Raw genomic sequence first — 17,826 nt, 5'->3', positions numbered from 1 at the left:
TTGAATATTTAGTCATCTTGGTTTGATGGGTCAAAATAATATTGTTTCACATATATACTGTGTATGTATTTAAATTTGTTTGATTATATTTTATTTTTGGATACTGATTTAAAAGAAAAATTCTAAATAATTGTGCAGTATATATTTTTACGCTCAAAATTAAATTAATTCGTTTAATCAAACACGCAACTGTTCTCGCGAGACGAAGTGGGCAATTACCAAAAACTTGCCACAAGATGTCGCCAAATTGGACTCTTTTCTACTGTAAGCGTTTCCTGTTGGTCGTATTATTTGCGGTAATGTTGACGAATGAATCTTTTGTTATATACGTTAACTGTTTAAGCTAATGTTTTGATAGCTATAATCATTCCAAATTCACGTTTTTATCTGCCTCCATCTCTCAGTGCATTCCATATCAACAATTTAAAAGCCATATGAAGAAAAAAAACATTAAAAATGATTAATATTTAAAATGACAAATCTATGCGAAAACAAAAAATAGATATTTAATTTGTAATCCCGACGAGAGCGTAAATTTTTAACGCATATAAAAGAAGAGGGGAATTCCTACATTTTCCGTCACCACTACAAAGCCCCTTTTGCCCCGGAAATGACGCCTGTTTGACAACAGGAACCACCAAACTTTAGCCTGTTAGCCTGCTGTAGCATAACAACCCCTATTCGTTAGAAATAAAAAGAAATCTCCGACGCACCTTATTGAGATCATTATCCTTAGATTCTGTTATGGAACTTTAGGCGGTGTGTATAAAGAGGTAAGGCTGTTTAGAACTTACCCTGGTTTACGAATGGAGAAGTAAACCGAGCTATATTAATGAACCGCTATAATACAAAATTGACTTCAGTTGCTGCCAATGCCGAGAACAACGGAGTACATATGAGATTTTTCCTTTGGAAAAATTATACATAGAAATAAAATAAAATAAAAAAACAGAACCTAAATATTTCATTTTGACCACAAGGAACAAATACTTTCCCAGTAAATAATAAATGTGCCCCGGTGTGCTCTTTCAGTGTTGAGGAATGGTCTGATTGCAGCAACAAACATGCACAGCCGTTTGCAGGAGCTGAAGAAGGAAGAGGAGACTCTCCTCAAAATCAAAGTCATGCTACAAGACCAGCTGAACCGCTTGAAGGTGATTGTGAATTCCTTATCTACAGATGTTTGTGCACATATTCGTGTTTCACATGTGGTTTGCACATGTCTTAGTTTGAAGAAGGGGCCTTGAAGTCCATCATCAGCGCTCAAACAGAAGGAGCTTCACATGACCCCTCGCCAGAAAATGAGGTAAAACGAACATGAATTACTTCAGTTTAGCGCATCAAATGGCTACATGTTGTGGTATTTTGAATAATGTGTACCTATTTTATGTTTATATTACCTCATTGATTCACTTTGAATTAATCAAGTGGAAAATAGAGTATTTTGCATTACATTTAATTAACTTTATAATGTCTACCACATCCAAATTCAAGCCCACAATAGCTTTCTTCCAGTATTATAGTAGTATTTATCACTTTTAGTTAGTTTTGAGTGAATAATTTCAGTCTGTGGATGATTGAACAAAATAGATGTAATTTAAAAGAAAAGCTGTTTTAATTGGTAACAAATTAGATTTAATTTAGAGATGCCAGAGTAAAGCAGGCTAAATGAATGTTTAGGATTTTTGCTAAAAACTTTGAAAACTCAGTGTTATTCCTTTCTACTCTTTGTTACTCGATCACATTCTGAATTAAATAAAATGCTTACATTTTGGGACCAACAACATATGAGGTCTCGAGGGTACAAGCAGTTTTGGAAGGATCTGTATCTACAGGTTGCAAATGATCTTGATCATTACTGTAACTGGAAGTTGAGCTTTTGTTGCTTTGTCTTTGCCTCTGGACTGAAATCAAGTTTATTCATATTAATTATTCCAGGTGCAGATTAATCTCGACGATGAGACCGAAATCAATCGAACCAAACTCTTGCTGAATAGTGCTGAGGATTATGACATGGAGGAAGAAGACGAAGATGACGACGACGAGGAGAATGAATATGATGAAGAGGATGATGACAATGAGTTTGAATTTGTGCCTGAAGCAGATGAGGAGGATGATGATTACTAAGAATTATGGGTTGTGTGCGTATCTGGCCACTTAACGAGAACACCTTTTAGTAGTATTATTAGTTGGTAGCTTTAATTTATTCAGATGGAGTAACCGTTACATTGTAATAGTCAGTGGTGCTAGCAGTGCCCATTTCTAGCCTAATTTAGAGCATATTGTCTAGATTTCTCCCTATCATTTAACTTAAAGTCTGTGAGGAATGTGTCACTGACATGCTATAAGACAGTATCATTAGGTGCTTACTGAGTAGCTTTCTAGGCTTTTTTTTTTTTTTTGGTGACGTATTCACTTGAAAATCCAAAATCCTGGTTGTTATGCGTGTCATGAAATGTTATGGCTGGGCCATAAAAGAGAATAAAATGTACGTGTTGTTTTAAAAGAAATGAGAATTATAAGCACAAAAATAAATGTTTTGCTTTGTTTATTGTCTCTGATTTCAATATCGTTCACTTGTAATTATAACGAAACATGCTTTACTTGACATTGGTATATTGCAGATACATTTTAGTATATTATAATATGATTGGAAATTCATGTTTGTGATTCCATTTTGAAAAATGCATAACTGCAAGCATTAATTTAATCAACATTTTTTTCATTTCATCAGGTGAATTACTAATAGTAACTTTTTGATTACATTCTCATATATACACAGATTCAGCGGTATCATGCTTTTCATTGTCACAAATGTTCCTTGCACCACCACACTGCTAAGGTGGCATATCACTTGATTCAAATTTTGCACATATAAGGACCATATTAGAAGCAATTTGCCACCAGCTGGTGGCCGGAGTCATGCCCAGTTATGTCTAATTTAGCTAATTTGCCAGGAATCATAAACGTATGTGCCGTATTCAAATGAACAATTTCAAATTAATTTAAAATCTGGTAAAACACAACTACTGTTCATGTAATCACAAATGAATTTAGGTACAAATTGAGGGTTTCGTTTGCGTCGAAGCTTATGCGTATCCCTTGTCCTCATCTGACTCAGATAAGTGAGGAATGCAGTGCAAACACTTTCAACTGAATAAACCATTCAGCATTTTCTAAACAGGTAAAACAATACATCGAGTCTCACAATGCTGCGAGCGTTCACGCTGCCTGCAGGAAACGGCTCTGGAGAAGAGCGGTGCCACACCAGGCAGTGGAGACTTCTTCATTAGACGTGTCCAGTTTTCTGCATCTCCTGCTGCTTTGGGAGAGTTCTCACGCCCAAACAAAGTTTTGCAGGCCTCAAGTCAATGAGGTCTTCATAGGGTTTACAGGTAAATAGGCAAACATGGTTTGGAGTTGTAACATTTTTATCTGGGAAAGTTGTAAAAGATCATGCCTGAATTGAATAATGATATTTATTGCTAAAGCAAAAAAATAAAATAAAATAACAAAGATCAGATCCATTATATTAGGTTACATTTCTAATTTGATATTTCAAGTGTTACTTTCACTATTTAATTTTAAATGTTGGCAGGTTTTTAAAAGTAGCATTTAATCTCCATCTAAAACACAACGATGTCCATATTATTTTGTGTAGAAACATTCTTGCATTGTCATGCGAGTGTTGACTGTAAATGTATCAGCCTCTCAAACATTAGCTTTGCTTACAGAGGTGAAACCACAGTTTGTATAGGATCTGCCTGCCTCAGCACGATGAGCTCACACTCCATTGAGTTTGAAAAGAGGCATTTGGCTTTGCATTAGGAGACCGAGACCCCCCATGGGCCATCACACTGGATGCTTCTAGACTGCTTGATTACTCTTTATGGACTTTTAAGTTTCTCTCTGGTACAAATATCCTTCATTTTCAAGAACGTGTGTATTTGTTGGCTTGGTTGTGACGTGTTTGCCTATTTGTATGATTAAATGTGGTTACTGAATGGGCTCTCATCCCTGCTCATATATCAGGGAAGATCTCATCAGTTTGTGCTGCAGGAGAACCATGCAGCCCCGCTGTGGCGTCAGTGTGTGCCATGTGCTTGTGTTGGTGCTGTGTCTGTCTGCGGCTGAGGACTTCGACTGGACAAAGAACAACCACGGCTCCTTCTATTATGGCACTTTTCCAACTGGTATTCACTTATTTTCTGCTAAGTCCTTTGTTCGTTTTGCCAAACTCGACCAAGCTGATCGATTGTTGCGTTTGTTAGGATTTTCATGGGGTGCCGGAGGTTCAGCCTATCAAACAGAAGGAGCCTGGGACAAAGATGGAAAAGGACTGAGCATCTGGGATGTGTTCAGTCACAAAAAGGGCAAAATCCAACTAAATGACACGGGGGATTCGTCCTGTGAAAGCTACTACAAGATCAAGGTGAGGATTCAGAAAGATTTCAGAAGTGTAGGAGCTTGTGTTGTGTGAAGGTACAAGTCAGTCTAAATATCTCATTGCACTGCATGTATTTTGTTCAGGATGATATTTCTCTAATGAAGGAAATAAGGCTGAACCACCATCGCTTCTCCATCTCATGGCCCAGAATTATTCCCACTGGTGTAAAGTGTAAGTAGTGCCTTACAAAGAAAAAAAATCATACCTCTGGGCTTTTTCCTTTCTTTAGTTGTCATGTTATGATCAGGAAAAAAAAAAAAATAATATATATATATATATATATATATATATATATATATATATATATATATATATATATATATATATATATATTTAGTTAATTTACTTAATAGACCAAAACAAAGTAACAAATAACCTTGAAACTTTAGGAAAAGCATCTATGATTTTCAGGACAATTCACAAATACATTTATTGTAAGTTTGGTGTGCATTTCCAACCAGTTTGCTTTGATAACCACTAAATAGTAAATGTGCTATGTATGTGTAATTGACTGAATATTAATACAGCTATTCTGTGAAGGTTATAAAACTATAGTCCAACTTTTGAACATTTCACAGAGCGCAGATCAATTTATTGTTGAAAATCAAAAGCGTAAAGCCAATGTAAACCTACAAAATAAAAGCAATTAACGTGAATTTACCCTTGTAGCTAAGCATACAGCCAGAGATACAATATAATGTTGGTATTTAAAGCATAGTCATGTATTAGAATGTGTTCAACCTAAATCCAATTGAGAATCTGCGATAAGGGCTGAAAATGGATGCTGTATTGCAAAATAAAATGGACAAAATTTTCAGTCTCTTAATGTAGAACGCTGTTAAAGACAGACCTCAAATGTCTATAACTGTAGCAAAAATGTGTTTTGACTCAGGAAGATTAAATTTTGTAGAAAAATATATTGAAACATGAAGTACATTTTCCCACTTCACAAGTTCTTTGAGTCAGTCTATTGCCTTTTAGTCCAATAAAAGACATTAATTGACATGCAAACATTTGGGAACATTTCAGGTGATCAAAGCTTTCTATCTGGCATTTTTAATGTTTTGTGTAAAGTTATCCTTGTTCTAAACTTCAACACTATTTGCAGCTGACCATGTAAACGGAAAAGGAATACAGTACTATGATGAACTAATCGACCACCTACTGGAGAACCATATCACTCCCATTGTTACGCTGTATCACTGGGATCTGCCTCAGGTTGGTGTGTTTAATGCTGACCACCTCGACTTTTAACTTTTATGTGCCTCCAAGCTATGAATTGTATATCGTTTCCTCTTTTAGGTTTTACAAGAGAAATATGGTGGATGGCAAAACATAAGCATGGTCAATCATTTCAATGACTTCGCAAACCTTTGCTTTGAAAAATTTGGCGACAGAGTGAAGCACTGGATCACTTTCAACAATCCATGGGTGCGTTTGGAATATTGTTTTTTTTTTAAGTTTGCAACAGGATTGTTCACTCACTCCTGTTGAATAAGGCAATTAAGTAGATGTCTCTCTACTTAACATCCACTTACAGTCTGTGGCTGTTGAAGGTTATGAGACAGGTGAGCACGCTCCTGGGCTGAAGCTGAGAGGAACTGGGGCTTATAGAGCTGCACATCACATCATAAAGGTATTAAGATGCTGCTCCCATCACTCAAACCAAGCTAACAAATGAAACTTACATTTGATCTTTTTTTGTATGCAGGCACATGCCAAAGTTTGGCACGCTTATGATACACAATGGAGGGGAAAACAAAAAGGTAAACGAGGTTGAAAAGTAACATTCAACCTGCAGTGGGTTTTTAAATCCTGAGAACTGTTCTGCATGTCTGCAGGTCTGGTGGGCATCTCTTTGTCGGGGGACTGGGGCGAGCCGGTGGATATCAGCAACCAGAAAGACATTGAAGCAGCAGAGAGATATGTACAGTTCTATCTGGGCTGGTTTGCCACACCCGTCTTTCATGGAGACTACCCTCAAGTAATGAAAGACTTTGTCGGTGAGTTACACAGTAAAAAGTTAATCTCGCCGAAATGACTGAAAAGATGCCTAATCGACACTGGTGTGCAGGAAGGAAGAGTGTGCAGCAGGGACTTGGGACATCTCGACTGCCTGCGTTTTCTTCACAAGAGAAGAGCTACATAAAGGGGACGTGTGACTTCCTTGGCATCGGCCATTTCACCACCCGGTACATCACCCACAGGAATGATCCAACAGGCCGTAGCAGCAACAGCTACTTCACAGACCGTGACTTGGCTGAGCTGGTGGACCCGCGGTGGCCTGATCCTGGGTCAGAATGGCTCTACTCTGTGCCATGGGGTTTCAGGCGTTTGCTGAATTTTGTCAAGGTACAGAGTGAATGTGTTATTTGCGCTGAATTTTAACTGAGTGGCTTAGTTCAAAGCCAAGCTGCACTGTTTTCTTCCTTCCACAGACTCAGTATGGGAACCCGATGATTTACGTGACTGAGAATGGAGTTTCTGAGAAGATGATGTGCACAGAGCTGTGTGATGAATGGAGGATACAATATTATAAAGACTACATCAATGAGATGCTAAAAGGTGAGTGATTCTAAAAATTATGTATAGAAAATGAGACGGATTAACTTGTTATGTTTCTCTGTTACTCAGCTATCAGAGATGGAGTCAATGTAAAGGGCTACACTGCATGGTCTTTGCTGGACAAGTTTGAGTGGGACGAAGGTTACTCCGAGAGATTCGGCTTGTACTATGTGGACTTCAGGAACAAAAACAAACCTCGATATCCGAAAGCTTCTGTGCAGTTTTACAAACGGATCATCAGCTCCAATGGATTTCCAAATCAAAGAGAGGTGAGAGATTTATCATTTTAAATTCTTAGATATAGAGATTTAGTTCTTTATATTGAACTGGGGGTAATACAGTTCGATAATCACATTCCAGCCCTTTCTTAGCTTTCGACTGTTTTTTTTTTTAAAGGCCTGGTGCTAGTCAAAGTCAACAGCATGTTTAGGTACAGCTGTAAGTGGTTCATTAGACAATGGAGAGAAACATAAAAATGTCAATATATAATCCATTAACATTTTCATAAATACAATAACAGCTGTAATATCCATTTTAAAAATTATATTTTACATTAATGTCATCCATTTTGATCACTGTGTAAAACGTTTAGGTAGAATCTAAAACATATTGAAACATGCAGTACATTTTATTCTTATATGGACAGACATATAGGAGAATAACTGCAGTCAGGATCATCATCAGTAAGTCCATAATTAAAAAAAAAAGGTATAAAGTCATAGTGTTATGACTACATTTGATTTACATGATCAAGTCTTTTAAAAATCTATTTTAAGATGCTTTACTTTTGGATTTGTTACATTTAGTTCTGTGTTTTTGCTCTCAGATAATAAACATGAAAAAAGTATAAACAGTATCTGTTTATACTGGAACAGTTTATACTGGTTTCAGTATAAATTGTTACTGGAGGCAGTAAGTTTATAGAAAACAGCTTCTTGTGAAACAGAACCACTTCTTAGTGGAATGTGATCCACTAATCCGTCAAGTACCAATGCAGTGCATGACGGCCAATTCATGATGAAGTTTGGAACTTCAAGGGTAGAAGTAACATTTGGAAATGGGGTTCAGCCCAAGTCTGTCATTGTTTTGTTTTTATATTCACAGGTTGAAAACTGGAGGAGGAAGGCTGTTGAGATGTGTTCTTCCAGCAACCAGCTACTAGCAGCAGGTTAGTTAATATTTGGTTTCTGTGACAATTTTGCCTGTGACAAAAGATTAACAACTAGCTGGGGTAAACAAATAAAGATTTGGAAATAAAACTGGTTATTTGTTAACGATGATGGGCAAAAGTTGTTCCAATTTGACATGAATTTGACTTCAGAGCACATATCAACGATTACATAAAAATATATTAAAAATGCAAAAACCCATTTCTCAGAATTTCTTGCAGAATATTTGAGATATCTTCTTTGTTTGCCCTTCCAGCTAGAAGAAAATCCAAGGAACATGCTGAGATGCCAAAGGTTTGGCCAGTGCATGATGAAGTTTAGAACTTCAGGGTACATACTTTTTAAATTTCACTCATATCTCTGTCGTTGGTTTTTGACTGAGTGGTTTAAAAACTAACACATTGAGGCCTCTGCTGCTTAACAAGTAGCTTTAAAACAAGCTTCTGCCTGGTACATATTATGCAAACTTGTTCCGTTTTGTTTGTGCATAAAGAGTATTTCAGCAAGCAGGACAACTTACTTGACCAAATAATATACACTGCTCAAAAAAATAAAGGAAACACTTAAACAACACAATATAACTCCAAGTAAATCAAACTTCTGTGAAATTAAACTGTCCACTTAGGAAGCAACACTGATTGACAACTGATTGACCCTCGTCGGGTCAATCAGTGTTGCTTCCTAAGTGGACAGTTTGATTTCACAGAAGTGGAGTTATATTGTGTTGTTTAAGTGTTCCCTTTATTTTTTTGAGCAGTATATTTCCAATTATAAGACTGAATTTAGATACAACTGACTGATATTTTTACTTTTGCTCAAGACAAGTACATTGATGTGAAAAATGCTTGGTTGGCGATTTATTCTGAGTTTGCTTTGAATCGGAATCAGAATTCCTTTAATCGGTGTCATGCAAAAAAGAAAGCAAAATGAAATTTTTGTTTTAACTAAATTTCTCATAAACAAATATATTTTAATATCAGAAAAAAGGGGCAATAAACGCTATCCAAATCAACCTAAGCTGTCTCCTGAAGATTGCTGTCCCCTTGCGAACAGAAACTGTTGTAAAATTATTTTTAAATCTCATCGACATAGTGACTTTTTGTTGTGTCACAGGATCTTAATTTAATTCTGTACTTCAACTAGACCCCTAAAAAACCTTCATATTTTTAGCCATTTGTTGATGCTTCTGCAGTACTTAAGGTGCCCAACTTATAGCCAGACATTTTTTCTACACTGTTTTGTGCAAAAAAGCAGCTCCAGCTCATCCCTCTAATATCCCCAAACTTTACAAAAAATTCTGCATTAGTTTTATTGCAGATGCTCCACTTTTGTCTCTTTCTGATATTAAAGTTTGTTTGCTTTTAAACATTTAAGTGGGGCAAAAAAAAAAAAAGCAAAAAAACAGAAAGTCAATTAGGTTCAAGTACTTGCTCACAGCCTTAAACATACTTTCAGTGGGTTAAAGTTGCAGCTTTCTGAAATACTCCAACCAGCAGCTGCATGCAGTCCTCAAAGGGTTAGTGTCGTTAATCACCTTTAAGTACTTTCTCTTCTTTCATTAGAGGAACAGCGGAGTACTGCTGCCAATATTCTAAGACTTATACATGGTAAGAAATCCCTCATGCTCACAGTTAATCAGATACAGTGTAATCCTGTGTAGGCGAGAAATATTAACCCTTTGAGTGCTGTGCTTGAGCGTTTACACTAGTTTTCTAAGCCATGCCTGTGTATGCGACGGGGTTGTAATGAGCGTAAATGTGTTTTGCAGACCCGCTGACCAGCCACATGGAGATGGTGACTGAAATCGTCGTCCCCACAGTGTGCACGCTCTCCATATTGATCAGCGCCGTGTTGCTCATGTTCCTGCTGCGAAGAAGGAACTAGGAGGCGTTTGAAGTTACGAACATGCTCATGCAACTTTACTGCTTTATTTCTTTATTTCATTTTTGTGTGAATACGAGTACATTTTTGAGCTGGCTTTAAATTGAAATGCTAACTTGATGTGAATTCAGTGTTTGCTGAAAGAAATTATACACTGCTTAAGCAGATAATGTAGAACCTAGAAGCAGAGATTCTGGTAAATGCATCTACAACATGCTGTATTTTCCTGTTGTATGAAAAGGCTGCTGCAAAATATCTTCATTTGTGCTTTTATCAATATTAAACTTTGTTCAACAGATGGCCTCTTCTAAACCCCTAAACAGACACATTGAAAAACTGACATATCTAGTCTAACCCTCTCCCCCCCCCCAAAAAAAAACAAAACAAGAAGACATAAAAACATATTAGTAGCTAATGATGATATCAAATACAAATAGTACATTTACACAAAGCTGTTGAAGCTGCAGCACATCGTAGCAGAAAAGAAGGCCGGCTCCTCAATGTCCCCATTTACAGTTTCATTTGGAAAATCTAAAAAACACAATTAAAAAGAAAAATAGTCTTTAGCAGGGTGTTACAGTGGATAAGAGTGTAGATACTGTTGCGGTAAGAAGTTTTGGTAACACTTTATTTGAAGGGGTGTGCATAAGACTGACATGACACCGTCATAAACATGACATAACACCTGTCATGAACATAAAGTGTTTATGAATGTTGATGACAGTTGTCATGAAGTGTCATTCGGTCAATAGTGACACTTTTAATGCAAAGTTGCTCTAAAGGTTGCATTGAAAGTCCATTAAAAATGCCAACTTTTCATTAAATTATAATTTACAAAATTATGCAAAGTTGGCATTTTTAGTGACTTTTAGTGCAACTTTGCATTAAGTGTCATTATTTACCAAATGACAAGTCATAAACATTCATAAAGACTTCATGTTCATGACAGGTGTTATGTCATGTTTATGACAGTGTCATGTCAGTCTTATTCACACCCCTTCAAATAAAGTGTTACCAAAGTTTTCTTATGTTCATCATGGCCAGCCATAGCCCGCTCTAGCCAGGTTGGTGCCTTAAGATGAGGTTATGGTTTGCTGTCCCCAAAGTTACATGCATGTTATTCAGGCTTTAATATGTAGAAATATGTCAGGTAGAAAACTTGAATAAAAGTTGATGGTTGCATTATGTGTTCCCCATCTGGTCTATATTTACCATCAAATATATTTTTCACAACTTTTAGCATAATAGTAAAAGCGTGTAAAATTATTATTTTTTGGTTCTATATAATATATTCCTCTTAAGAAGGTCAACCAAAGAGTAAATGTGAAATCTTTGAAGAACTACAATAGAGTTTTTTCCCCCCTTTCTGTCTTCAACACTGTTCAAAAGGTTCAGCCATTTTATTGGGACAATCAAAATTGACTTTTGGAGCTTCCATGTGTGGAAAAACGTGGCAAATATTTCTTCTGTCCAAGACAGATGTGGATGAAATTTACCTGTAGCTGAGCAGCATAGGCAAAACATACAGCTACTGCAGACAGACTAGATGTGTTCAACACACCAAATTATTTAGTGGAGGTTATGAATATGTAAAACTGGTCGAACTACATTTATAGTGATACAGCTGCAGTATTTACTCTGACACTTTTAAGCACATTTGTTTTTTTAATGAAGCAAACCTACGAAAATCAGACCATGAAGATAAAACACAAACAGAGCTGCGCTGTTTGTGCATATTTGTGCACCAAATATGCCCAAAAAGCCTGACAATAATGGGAATATTTCAATGAATTCCATCATTTAATCTAAATCATCTCCAAATTAATGGGATTTTTGTCCCTGATGAGTGTATATTAATATTTCTCCAGCACTGCAGATATACAGTAAGAGGTACATATAAATCACCTGTTTCAAAGATAACGTGATCAACCGGCGGCTTGTCACTGAGCTGTAAGGATGTCTGCACCTCACGAAGACCTTGACCACTGGATATCTCAACTCCCCACATTATGGGATGCTCCCTGAGGAAAACACGCACACAATCAGAAGTAGGACAAAACTGAACAAAATGGGATTCTAAAGTTTTAACTCACGGGAATTAATATGTAAATATATTAGAAATTAATACTATTTGTAAAAAATTCTGCAATAAAGAAGTAGTTTTGTTTAACCCAACCCTTTGTGACTGTGACATAAAATTATAATAAAAATGCATCAATGTTTGAGGTTGTAAGGAAAAAGATTAGAGGAGTAAATAGTTTTGCAAAGCACCATGGGACACAATCTAACACAATCAGGTCAGATTGCAAAAATGATATCAAACAAACCCGTTAAAAACATGAGGGAATATTGGAAATAATTTGGTCTTATCATTCAGCAAAAGGTTGTAAACCGTACTTCTGGTAGAAATGGCTTATCAAGGCTGGTTTGATCTGGAGCTTGAATTCATGTTCCTCGTCGTATGTCGATGTTTTGTAGTGATTCAGACATGATCTGCAAGGGGAAAAAAAGATTAGATTGCTTTTCTTATTAGCAAAATGTGCATTTTCCTGCTCCTAAGTCAAGAGAACAAGTAAAGGCGTTTACTGTGTGAGGACAAATTGCTGGTGGTAAGGCAACCCCAAGAATGTGCCGCAGGTCACTATTATTTCCAGCAGGTGGTGCAGTTTTCTGAGTCGGATCACTTGCTCTTGCAGATCAACCTCAGTGCTCAGGTAGTAATGCTGTAGAGTATAACTTATTATTATTAGGAATCTCTTTTTTTCTTGAAACTGTATGAACACAATGTAGACACACTGTCCAGATATGGAATGAAAAAATATTTACTGAACTTACCAGGTGGTTTAAAGTTGTCAATTCTTCACCTGATTAAAAAAAAACAACAAAAAAAAACTAATTATTACAGCTTTGTTTTTGCAATCCTTGTGAAACATGGTTTATTTGGGAGCCTTTATTAAATCACTGATTAATAAACATAAACCTCACATTTAAGAAGAAAAAAGCTTACCAATCAAGTAGTTAATGTAGTCTTTTCTCATCTTGTCTAGTCCCACCTCCAGTAGCATGATGACCGGGGTGATGCCTGTAAGAGACACGTGGTCAATCTGCTGGTGGTAGGACTGAAGGATCAGTTTGCTGAGGGAGCTGCTGCTGTCTCTGTGAATCTGGAGGCACAAGAAAAGACAAACAATCTTACAACAAAACAAAAACTTGGTTGTATTTGAGAGTATGATATTAGTTGGCCAGAGCAATGTCACTTTATACCCAGGGCTTGATGTCACCGTATCGTAGAGCTTCGATGACCAGCTTCAGACAGTCGCTGATGTCCTGGTAAGAAGTCACACCTGTAAAGAAAAAAAAAAAAAACGAAATGGTAGCCAAGGTGACGTTATAGATGGATCCCAGTGTTGTTTACATTTATATATACGATATGTAAATAGTACTTTTTCTCATCCGGACCCAAAGCTGCTCTGCAAAATCCAAATCTCCTCTTTCCAAGAAGGCATGGAAAATGGAATCATCCATCTCTTGCTTCAGCTTTGGGGTCTTGAACAAAAAATGAGAACATAAGTCTCTTCTTGTATTTAACAAACAGAATTCTGTTTCAATTATTATACCTCAACTGTTTTGGCAGCTTGATCCTGTAGTGTTTTTGCCATGTTCCTAAGCTCTGCAAGCAGAAACAAGCAACATTAACATGACAGCTTTTTCTGTTAACTTAAAAAATTGCTTTGTTTTTATTTTTTTTGGTAAATTTACCTTCGAGATAAACCTTTGTCAGGTTTACAGCTGATGTGCTTTCCACAGGTTCCATCCATTCGGTCTCACCTGTTTTCAAACCATTTGCTAGAGTCTGAAACAGCAGGAAAAATGTATCAATTTATTATTTGAACTTCCGTTGTCAGGGCAGGTTTATTCGCATAGCACCAAACATACACAGAGAAATCCAGAACACTTTACAGATGTATGAATTAAAACGGATGAAGAAAACAAAACGAAAACAAACAAACAAAAAACTAACAGAAATGCATGGAATATTAAAGACAAAAACGAGGCTAAGACACAACAACAAAGAGTTCACAAAATTATACCGTACTTAACCTTTATGGGTAAGCTGCTCTAAAAAATATGTTTTTATTTTGAGAATGTAACAATAAGACTGGAGACCATTTATTTAGACTTTTTTTTTTAAGATGGTAGAATACTAATTTGTCAACAGATATGTATTTCTAGCTAATAGACCCGATACAATGAACACACTGGCCTCACTGAAAGAGGCTCTGTGGACACTAAAATATAAAATCATGGTATGTTGTAATACTCGTACAAATTTAGTGGCTAAAGAGTAGAACCTTGAAGAAACCCACATTTGACCGTTGTTATGTTACAGAGGACAGCATGTCTGTTAAATGAGACCTAAAGTAATTTTTCGCAGTCGCAGAGAGCCAGTACCAGGATTGAAAATAAAATGAAGTACAAACCTGAAGAAACTCTAGCTCCCTGTACATCTCAAACATGGGACTTCTCATGTCTCCACAAACAACTTTGATATTCTGCAAAGCAAACGAAAACATTAAACAGCATAAAAATCACAAAACATTCCATTTTTAATATCTGACTAGTTTACTGTTTTCAAAAAATATACAAAATGCTTACAAGAGTAGCTGTAGAGGACAGAGGAGGGATCTCAAGAATACTCTCCACATGACTCCACTTGAAGTCCACTGTCACGCTGCTCTGTGACTCGATTGTGGTGTTTTCCACGACGGTGGACCCAAACAAACTGAACCTAGCACTACCTTTAATCCCCATCTAGAAATATTGAAAGATTGAGTAAACAACTTAGCGCTCGTGCAGCAAATCAAGAGGAAACACACCCACTTACAGAGGAGGAATGATGTCTGTTCTTGTGCATTTGTTTCAGTTCTTCCAGGGTTACAAGAGATTTTTTTCCCACCGTTGAACCTAAAGACAAACTGTCCATCAGAGACAAAGACAAAGCCTGTACAGAACACAGAGTGCAGCACCAAAGTATTTGCTCCACTGCACATTTCTCCTTCATTGAACTCAGATCATTAAACAAATAACAGCAGATCCAGATGGCCTACAAATACAAAATACAGTTTTGAAGTGATTTTGTTACTTTACAACAAAAAGCTTTCCAAAACAACCATGCCCATTTTCCTTTGAAAATGTAAAATTCACCTCCCTAGATGTTTTACCAACAGGAATGGCCTGCTTAAGGTCATACCACCAGCATTTATTTCTAAATATTTTCATTAATATATAGGAGATCAAGATGTTTTTTTAAGCAAATGTGAGACTTTTCATTCACTTTGGTCTGAACACTGATCTTAACAGAAGAAAGCGAGGCCTGCACTGCTTTAATGTTAAACTTCTTCTGTGATCTTAGGTTTGTGAATGGCTCTTGTAATATTGTAATAATTTTGATAGACTGGCCACTCCTATGAAGGTTTATAAAGTTCTTTTTTTGCTTCTAATGTGGACAATGGCTCCTTCTGTGTAGTTACTTTGTAACAATGTCCACACAGATAGATGTCAATGACTGTTTTTCATCTGTTCTCAATTTCTTGTAGATTGTACCATAATGTGATGCTTTTTGACCTGTTGTAGCCTACTTCATGTCATCTCACAGGTTCTATTTAAGAGATACTTCATTCTAAAGCTTTGGTAATAATCAGGCCTGAGTGTGGAAAGGGAAATTGAGCGCACAGAGAATTTGCAGTTAATTAATGATTTAGCAAGGGGGAAATATATTTTCAGAGGTTTTACCTTTGCAGGTAATAGAATACAATTTGACCCCGGCTACTTTATTTGATGCACAGACTATTTCTGCACCAAACCAGGCTGTTCCTCCAGGATCGCTCATGTCGCATCGCAACCAGAGAGGGTGTAAGATGAGGTTATTGCCCACAGCGGACATACCAGGGTTTTGAGATAATGTGTACAAAGACAGCAACTGTCTACAGAAAGAGAAACAAAAATTATTAGACACACATCTTTGTTTAGATGAAATGGTAAAAGTTTTACTAGTGTTTACCTTGCTTCCATGACTGTAAGTGGTTGTGGTCCTTGCTCTGTTCGGAGAACATCACAACTATCTTCAGCATCATCATTGTCAGCTGAACAGTTCGACGTCTCTGAGTTTATTTCATCACATAGCCCAATTATTTTTGGTACCTAGCAAAAAATGAAAAGATCGTGCAGTAATCAGCAAAAACTGAGGACACGCTCTGAAACATTTATTAACTTCTATTCAGGCTTAGCTCCATGTAAATTTAAAAGTGGCAAAATTATTTCACCCACCGCCAAGCTTCACCTGTCAAATCATATTTATGGCCCAGCAAAAATGTATTCCTAGATTGGTAAATACACATTCTGATCAACTTAGAAAAGGGTTGAGCATAAATTACAAAAATGCTTTTGTTAGATTTATTTTTGAGGAATTGTTCATCAATGGTCAAAATTGCAAAGCCAGGGATTTGACCAAAAACAATCTTTTCTTAACATAAGATAACTAACCTCTCACTAAATACTTAAACTAAATGGTTATTTCTTCAAACATGTATAGCGAGAGATTTTGCCACTACAATAAAATATTATTTTATGCAAATATTTTTGCCTAAAACTTCTCAAGGTTCTTGCTTTCTGTTGGGTTATTCCTTTCATCACGTTTAGTCACATTATTTATTTATTTATTTATTGCTTGTTTTTCATTGTGTACTTGAGTAAAATACTTCATGTTGCCCTTGCTGTGTATAAAAATCACTTGATAAATGAAGACTGGTTGATTGATGGAAAACATCCTTTTGAAACCACATGTATTTTTCAAATACTTTTATTTCTTTTAAAATTGTAAAAGTGAACTTACAGCTTTTTCACAGACAAAGATTGTTTGGTTGGCAAAGTACAAATTCACCGCAGTAAGTTTGTCTCCGTTCATCTTTGTAATGTGAATGTCCTCCTTAAAGACAAAGATATACATGAAAGTCGACAAAAAATATAAAAATAACAGTTTTTCTTGGTATGGTATAAAAAGTAATTATTTTAAATGAAAGTACCTCATATGTGCATGAATTACTACTTTGGTCATCCTGAAGACATCTTGGACGAGCATAAAAACAAAATCATAGAACAAAGTAAGTTGAACTATACAAATACACGCAGAAAGTGAAGGCTTCTCCTCGCATCGAACTTTTGATAGCTAAATATAGCTTGGCGTTTCTCGCCAAATAATAAATGAAGGTGAATAAAAATGTTTACATAAAACTCACCGGAGAAGTGTCGAAAACTCTTCTGCTCTAGATACCACCTTTGAGCCCATGTCAAAAATGATAATCAGGGTTACAGGGCAAAATGTGTGGGAAGAGCAGCAGAAAACGGGCTGATAGTATTAACATTTACTAGTAGTAGGAACTGTTTGCATTTGACAACCGCGCGCTCAGTCGAAAAGTGACGACACGAGTTCACAGGTCATCAGCCACGTCAGAGCAATGAAAATAAAAAACTAAAAAAATCAATTGGTCTCTGGACTTTGCAGTTCTCTTTCTCACATACAAACAGTATATATATATATATATACATATATATATATAAAAAATTTATATTATTTTTATTTGAGAGAAATTGAAGAGTAAAGTAGTTCGACACTTCCGTTTACGCTGCAAGACACTGCGCCAACATTGTGTAAAGAAATTAGTCCCTACTTCAAGAAAAAAAAACAATTCTTTCCTTGATGATTGT

General features: G+C 36.3%; 3 protein-coding genes across 9 annotated transcripts; 2 read left to right on the top strand and 1 right to left on the bottom strand.

The window, feature by feature from the left end:
* Positions 1-610: 610 nt before the first annotated feature.
* Positions 611-2,549, top strand: snapc5 (small nuclear RNA activating complex, polypeptide 5). Its single transcript, XM_008412199.3, has 4 exons — positions 611-773; positions 1,033-1,154; positions 1,229-1,306; positions 1,939-2,549. The coding sequence occupies exons 2-4, from the start codon at positions 1,065-1,067 to the stop codon at positions 2,125-2,127; spliced, it is 357 nt and encodes a 118-aa protein (XP_008410421.1). The 5' UTR covers positions 611-773; positions 1,033-1,064; the 3' UTR covers positions 2,128-2,549.
* A 688-nt stretch (positions 2,550-3,237) lies between these two features.
* lctlb (lactase-like b) lies at positions 3,238-10,358 on the top strand. 7 transcript variants are annotated; one of them, XM_008412205.3, is made up of 15 exons: positions 3,238-3,395; positions 4,033-4,193; positions 4,272-4,432; positions 4,531-4,618; positions 5,556-5,665; positions 5,750-5,878; positions 5,988-6,083; positions 6,159-6,213; positions 6,289-6,450; positions 6,522-6,799; positions 6,886-7,012; positions 7,082-7,281; positions 8,117-8,180; positions 9,744-9,788; positions 9,950-10,358. In XM_008412205.3, the coding sequence occupies exons 2-15, from the start codon at positions 4,067-4,069 to the stop codon at positions 10,063-10,065; spliced, it is 1,758 nt and encodes a 585-aa protein (XP_008410427.1). In that variant the 5' UTR covers positions 3,238-3,395; positions 4,033-4,066; the 3' UTR covers positions 10,066-10,358. The 7 variants fall into 7 exon arrangements, 6 of the variants coding, with proteins under 6 accessions (XP_008410427.1, XP_008410426.1, XP_008410428.1 ...); XM_008412204.2 differs by lacking the exon at positions 3,238-3,395 and adding an exon at positions 3,808-3,912; XM_008412206.2 differs by lacking the exon at positions 3,238-3,395 and adding an exon at positions 3,812-3,939.
* On the bottom strand, positions 10,100-17,573 carry zwilch (zwilch kinetochore protein). The gene is made up of 18 exons (XM_008412200.2): positions 17,358-17,573; positions 17,145-17,187; positions 16,955-17,047; positions 16,124-16,263; positions 15,856-16,046; positions 14,948-15,027; positions 14,719-14,874; positions 14,544-14,615; positions 13,822-13,915; positions 13,680-13,732; positions 13,506-13,608; positions 13,327-13,406; positions 13,070-13,226; positions 12,898-12,926; positions 12,649-12,785; positions 12,460-12,555; positions 11,968-12,083; positions 10,100-10,593 (listed from the first exon to the last, which is right to left on the bottom strand). The coding sequence occupies exons 1-18, from the start codon at positions 17,405-17,407 to the stop codon at positions 10,505-10,507; spliced, it is 1,779 nt and encodes a 592-aa protein (XP_008410422.2). The 5' UTR covers positions 17,408-17,573; the 3' UTR covers positions 10,100-10,504.
* Between the last annotated feature and the right edge of the window lie 253 nt (positions 17,574-17,826).

Source organism: Poecilia reticulata, chromosome 6, assembly GCF_904066995.2.
Source record: "Poecilia reticulata chromosome 6, P_reticulata-male-v2, whole genome shotgun sequence".
Classification (NCBI taxonomy): domain Eukaryota; kingdom Metazoa; phylum Chordata; class Actinopteri; order Cyprinodontiformes; family Poeciliidae; genus Poecilia; species Poecilia reticulata.
Note: the sequence above shows the minus strand (reverse complement) of the source record. Positions and strands in the feature narration are given on the sequence as shown.

What these genes read in the sequence shown, in the direction of transcription:
- snapc5 (XM_008412199.3), top strand. Translation starts at nt 1,065, where the DNA reads ATGCACAGCCGTTTGCAGGAGCTGAAGAAGGAAGAGGAGACTCTCCTC. An exon ending in ACCAGCTGAACCGCTTGAAG is followed by an intron (nt 1,155 to 1,228) that starts GTGATTGTGAAT and finishes CACATGTCTTAG; the next exon opens with TTTGAAGAAGGGGCCTTGAA. An exon ending in ACCCCTCGCCAGAAAATGAG is followed by an intron (nt 1,307 to 1,938) that starts GTAAAACGAACA and finishes TAATTATTCCAG; the next exon opens with GTGCAGATTAATCTCGACGA.
- lctlb (XM_008412202.2), top strand. Translation starts at nt 4,004, where the DNA reads ATGGGCTCTCATCCCTGCTCATATATCAGGGAAGATCTCATCAGTTTG. An exon ending in GTTTGCTGAATTTTGTCAAG is followed by an intron (nt 6,800 to 6,885) that starts GTACAGAGTGAA and finishes TTCCTTCCACAG; the next exon opens with ACTCAGTATGGGAACCCGAT. An exon ending in CAACCAGCTACTAGCAGCAG is followed by an intron (nt 8,181 to 9,743) that starts GTTAGTTAATAT and finishes TTCTTTCATTAG; the next exon opens with AGGAACAGCGGAGTACTGCT.
- zwilch (XM_008412200.2), bottom strand. Translation starts at nt 17,407, where the DNA reads ATGGGCTCAAAGGTGGTATCTAGAGCAGAAGAGTTTTCGACACTTCTC. An exon ending in TGTCCTCTACAGCTACTCTT is followed by an intron (nt 14,616 to 14,718) that starts GTAAGCATTTTG and finishes TTTGCTTTGCAG; the next exon opens with AATATCAAAGTTGTTTGTGG. An exon ending in GGGAGCTAGAGTTTCTTCAG is followed by an intron (nt 13,916 to 14,543) that starts GTTTGTACTTCA and finishes CTGCTGTTTCAG; the next exon opens with ACTCTAGCAAATGGTTTGAA.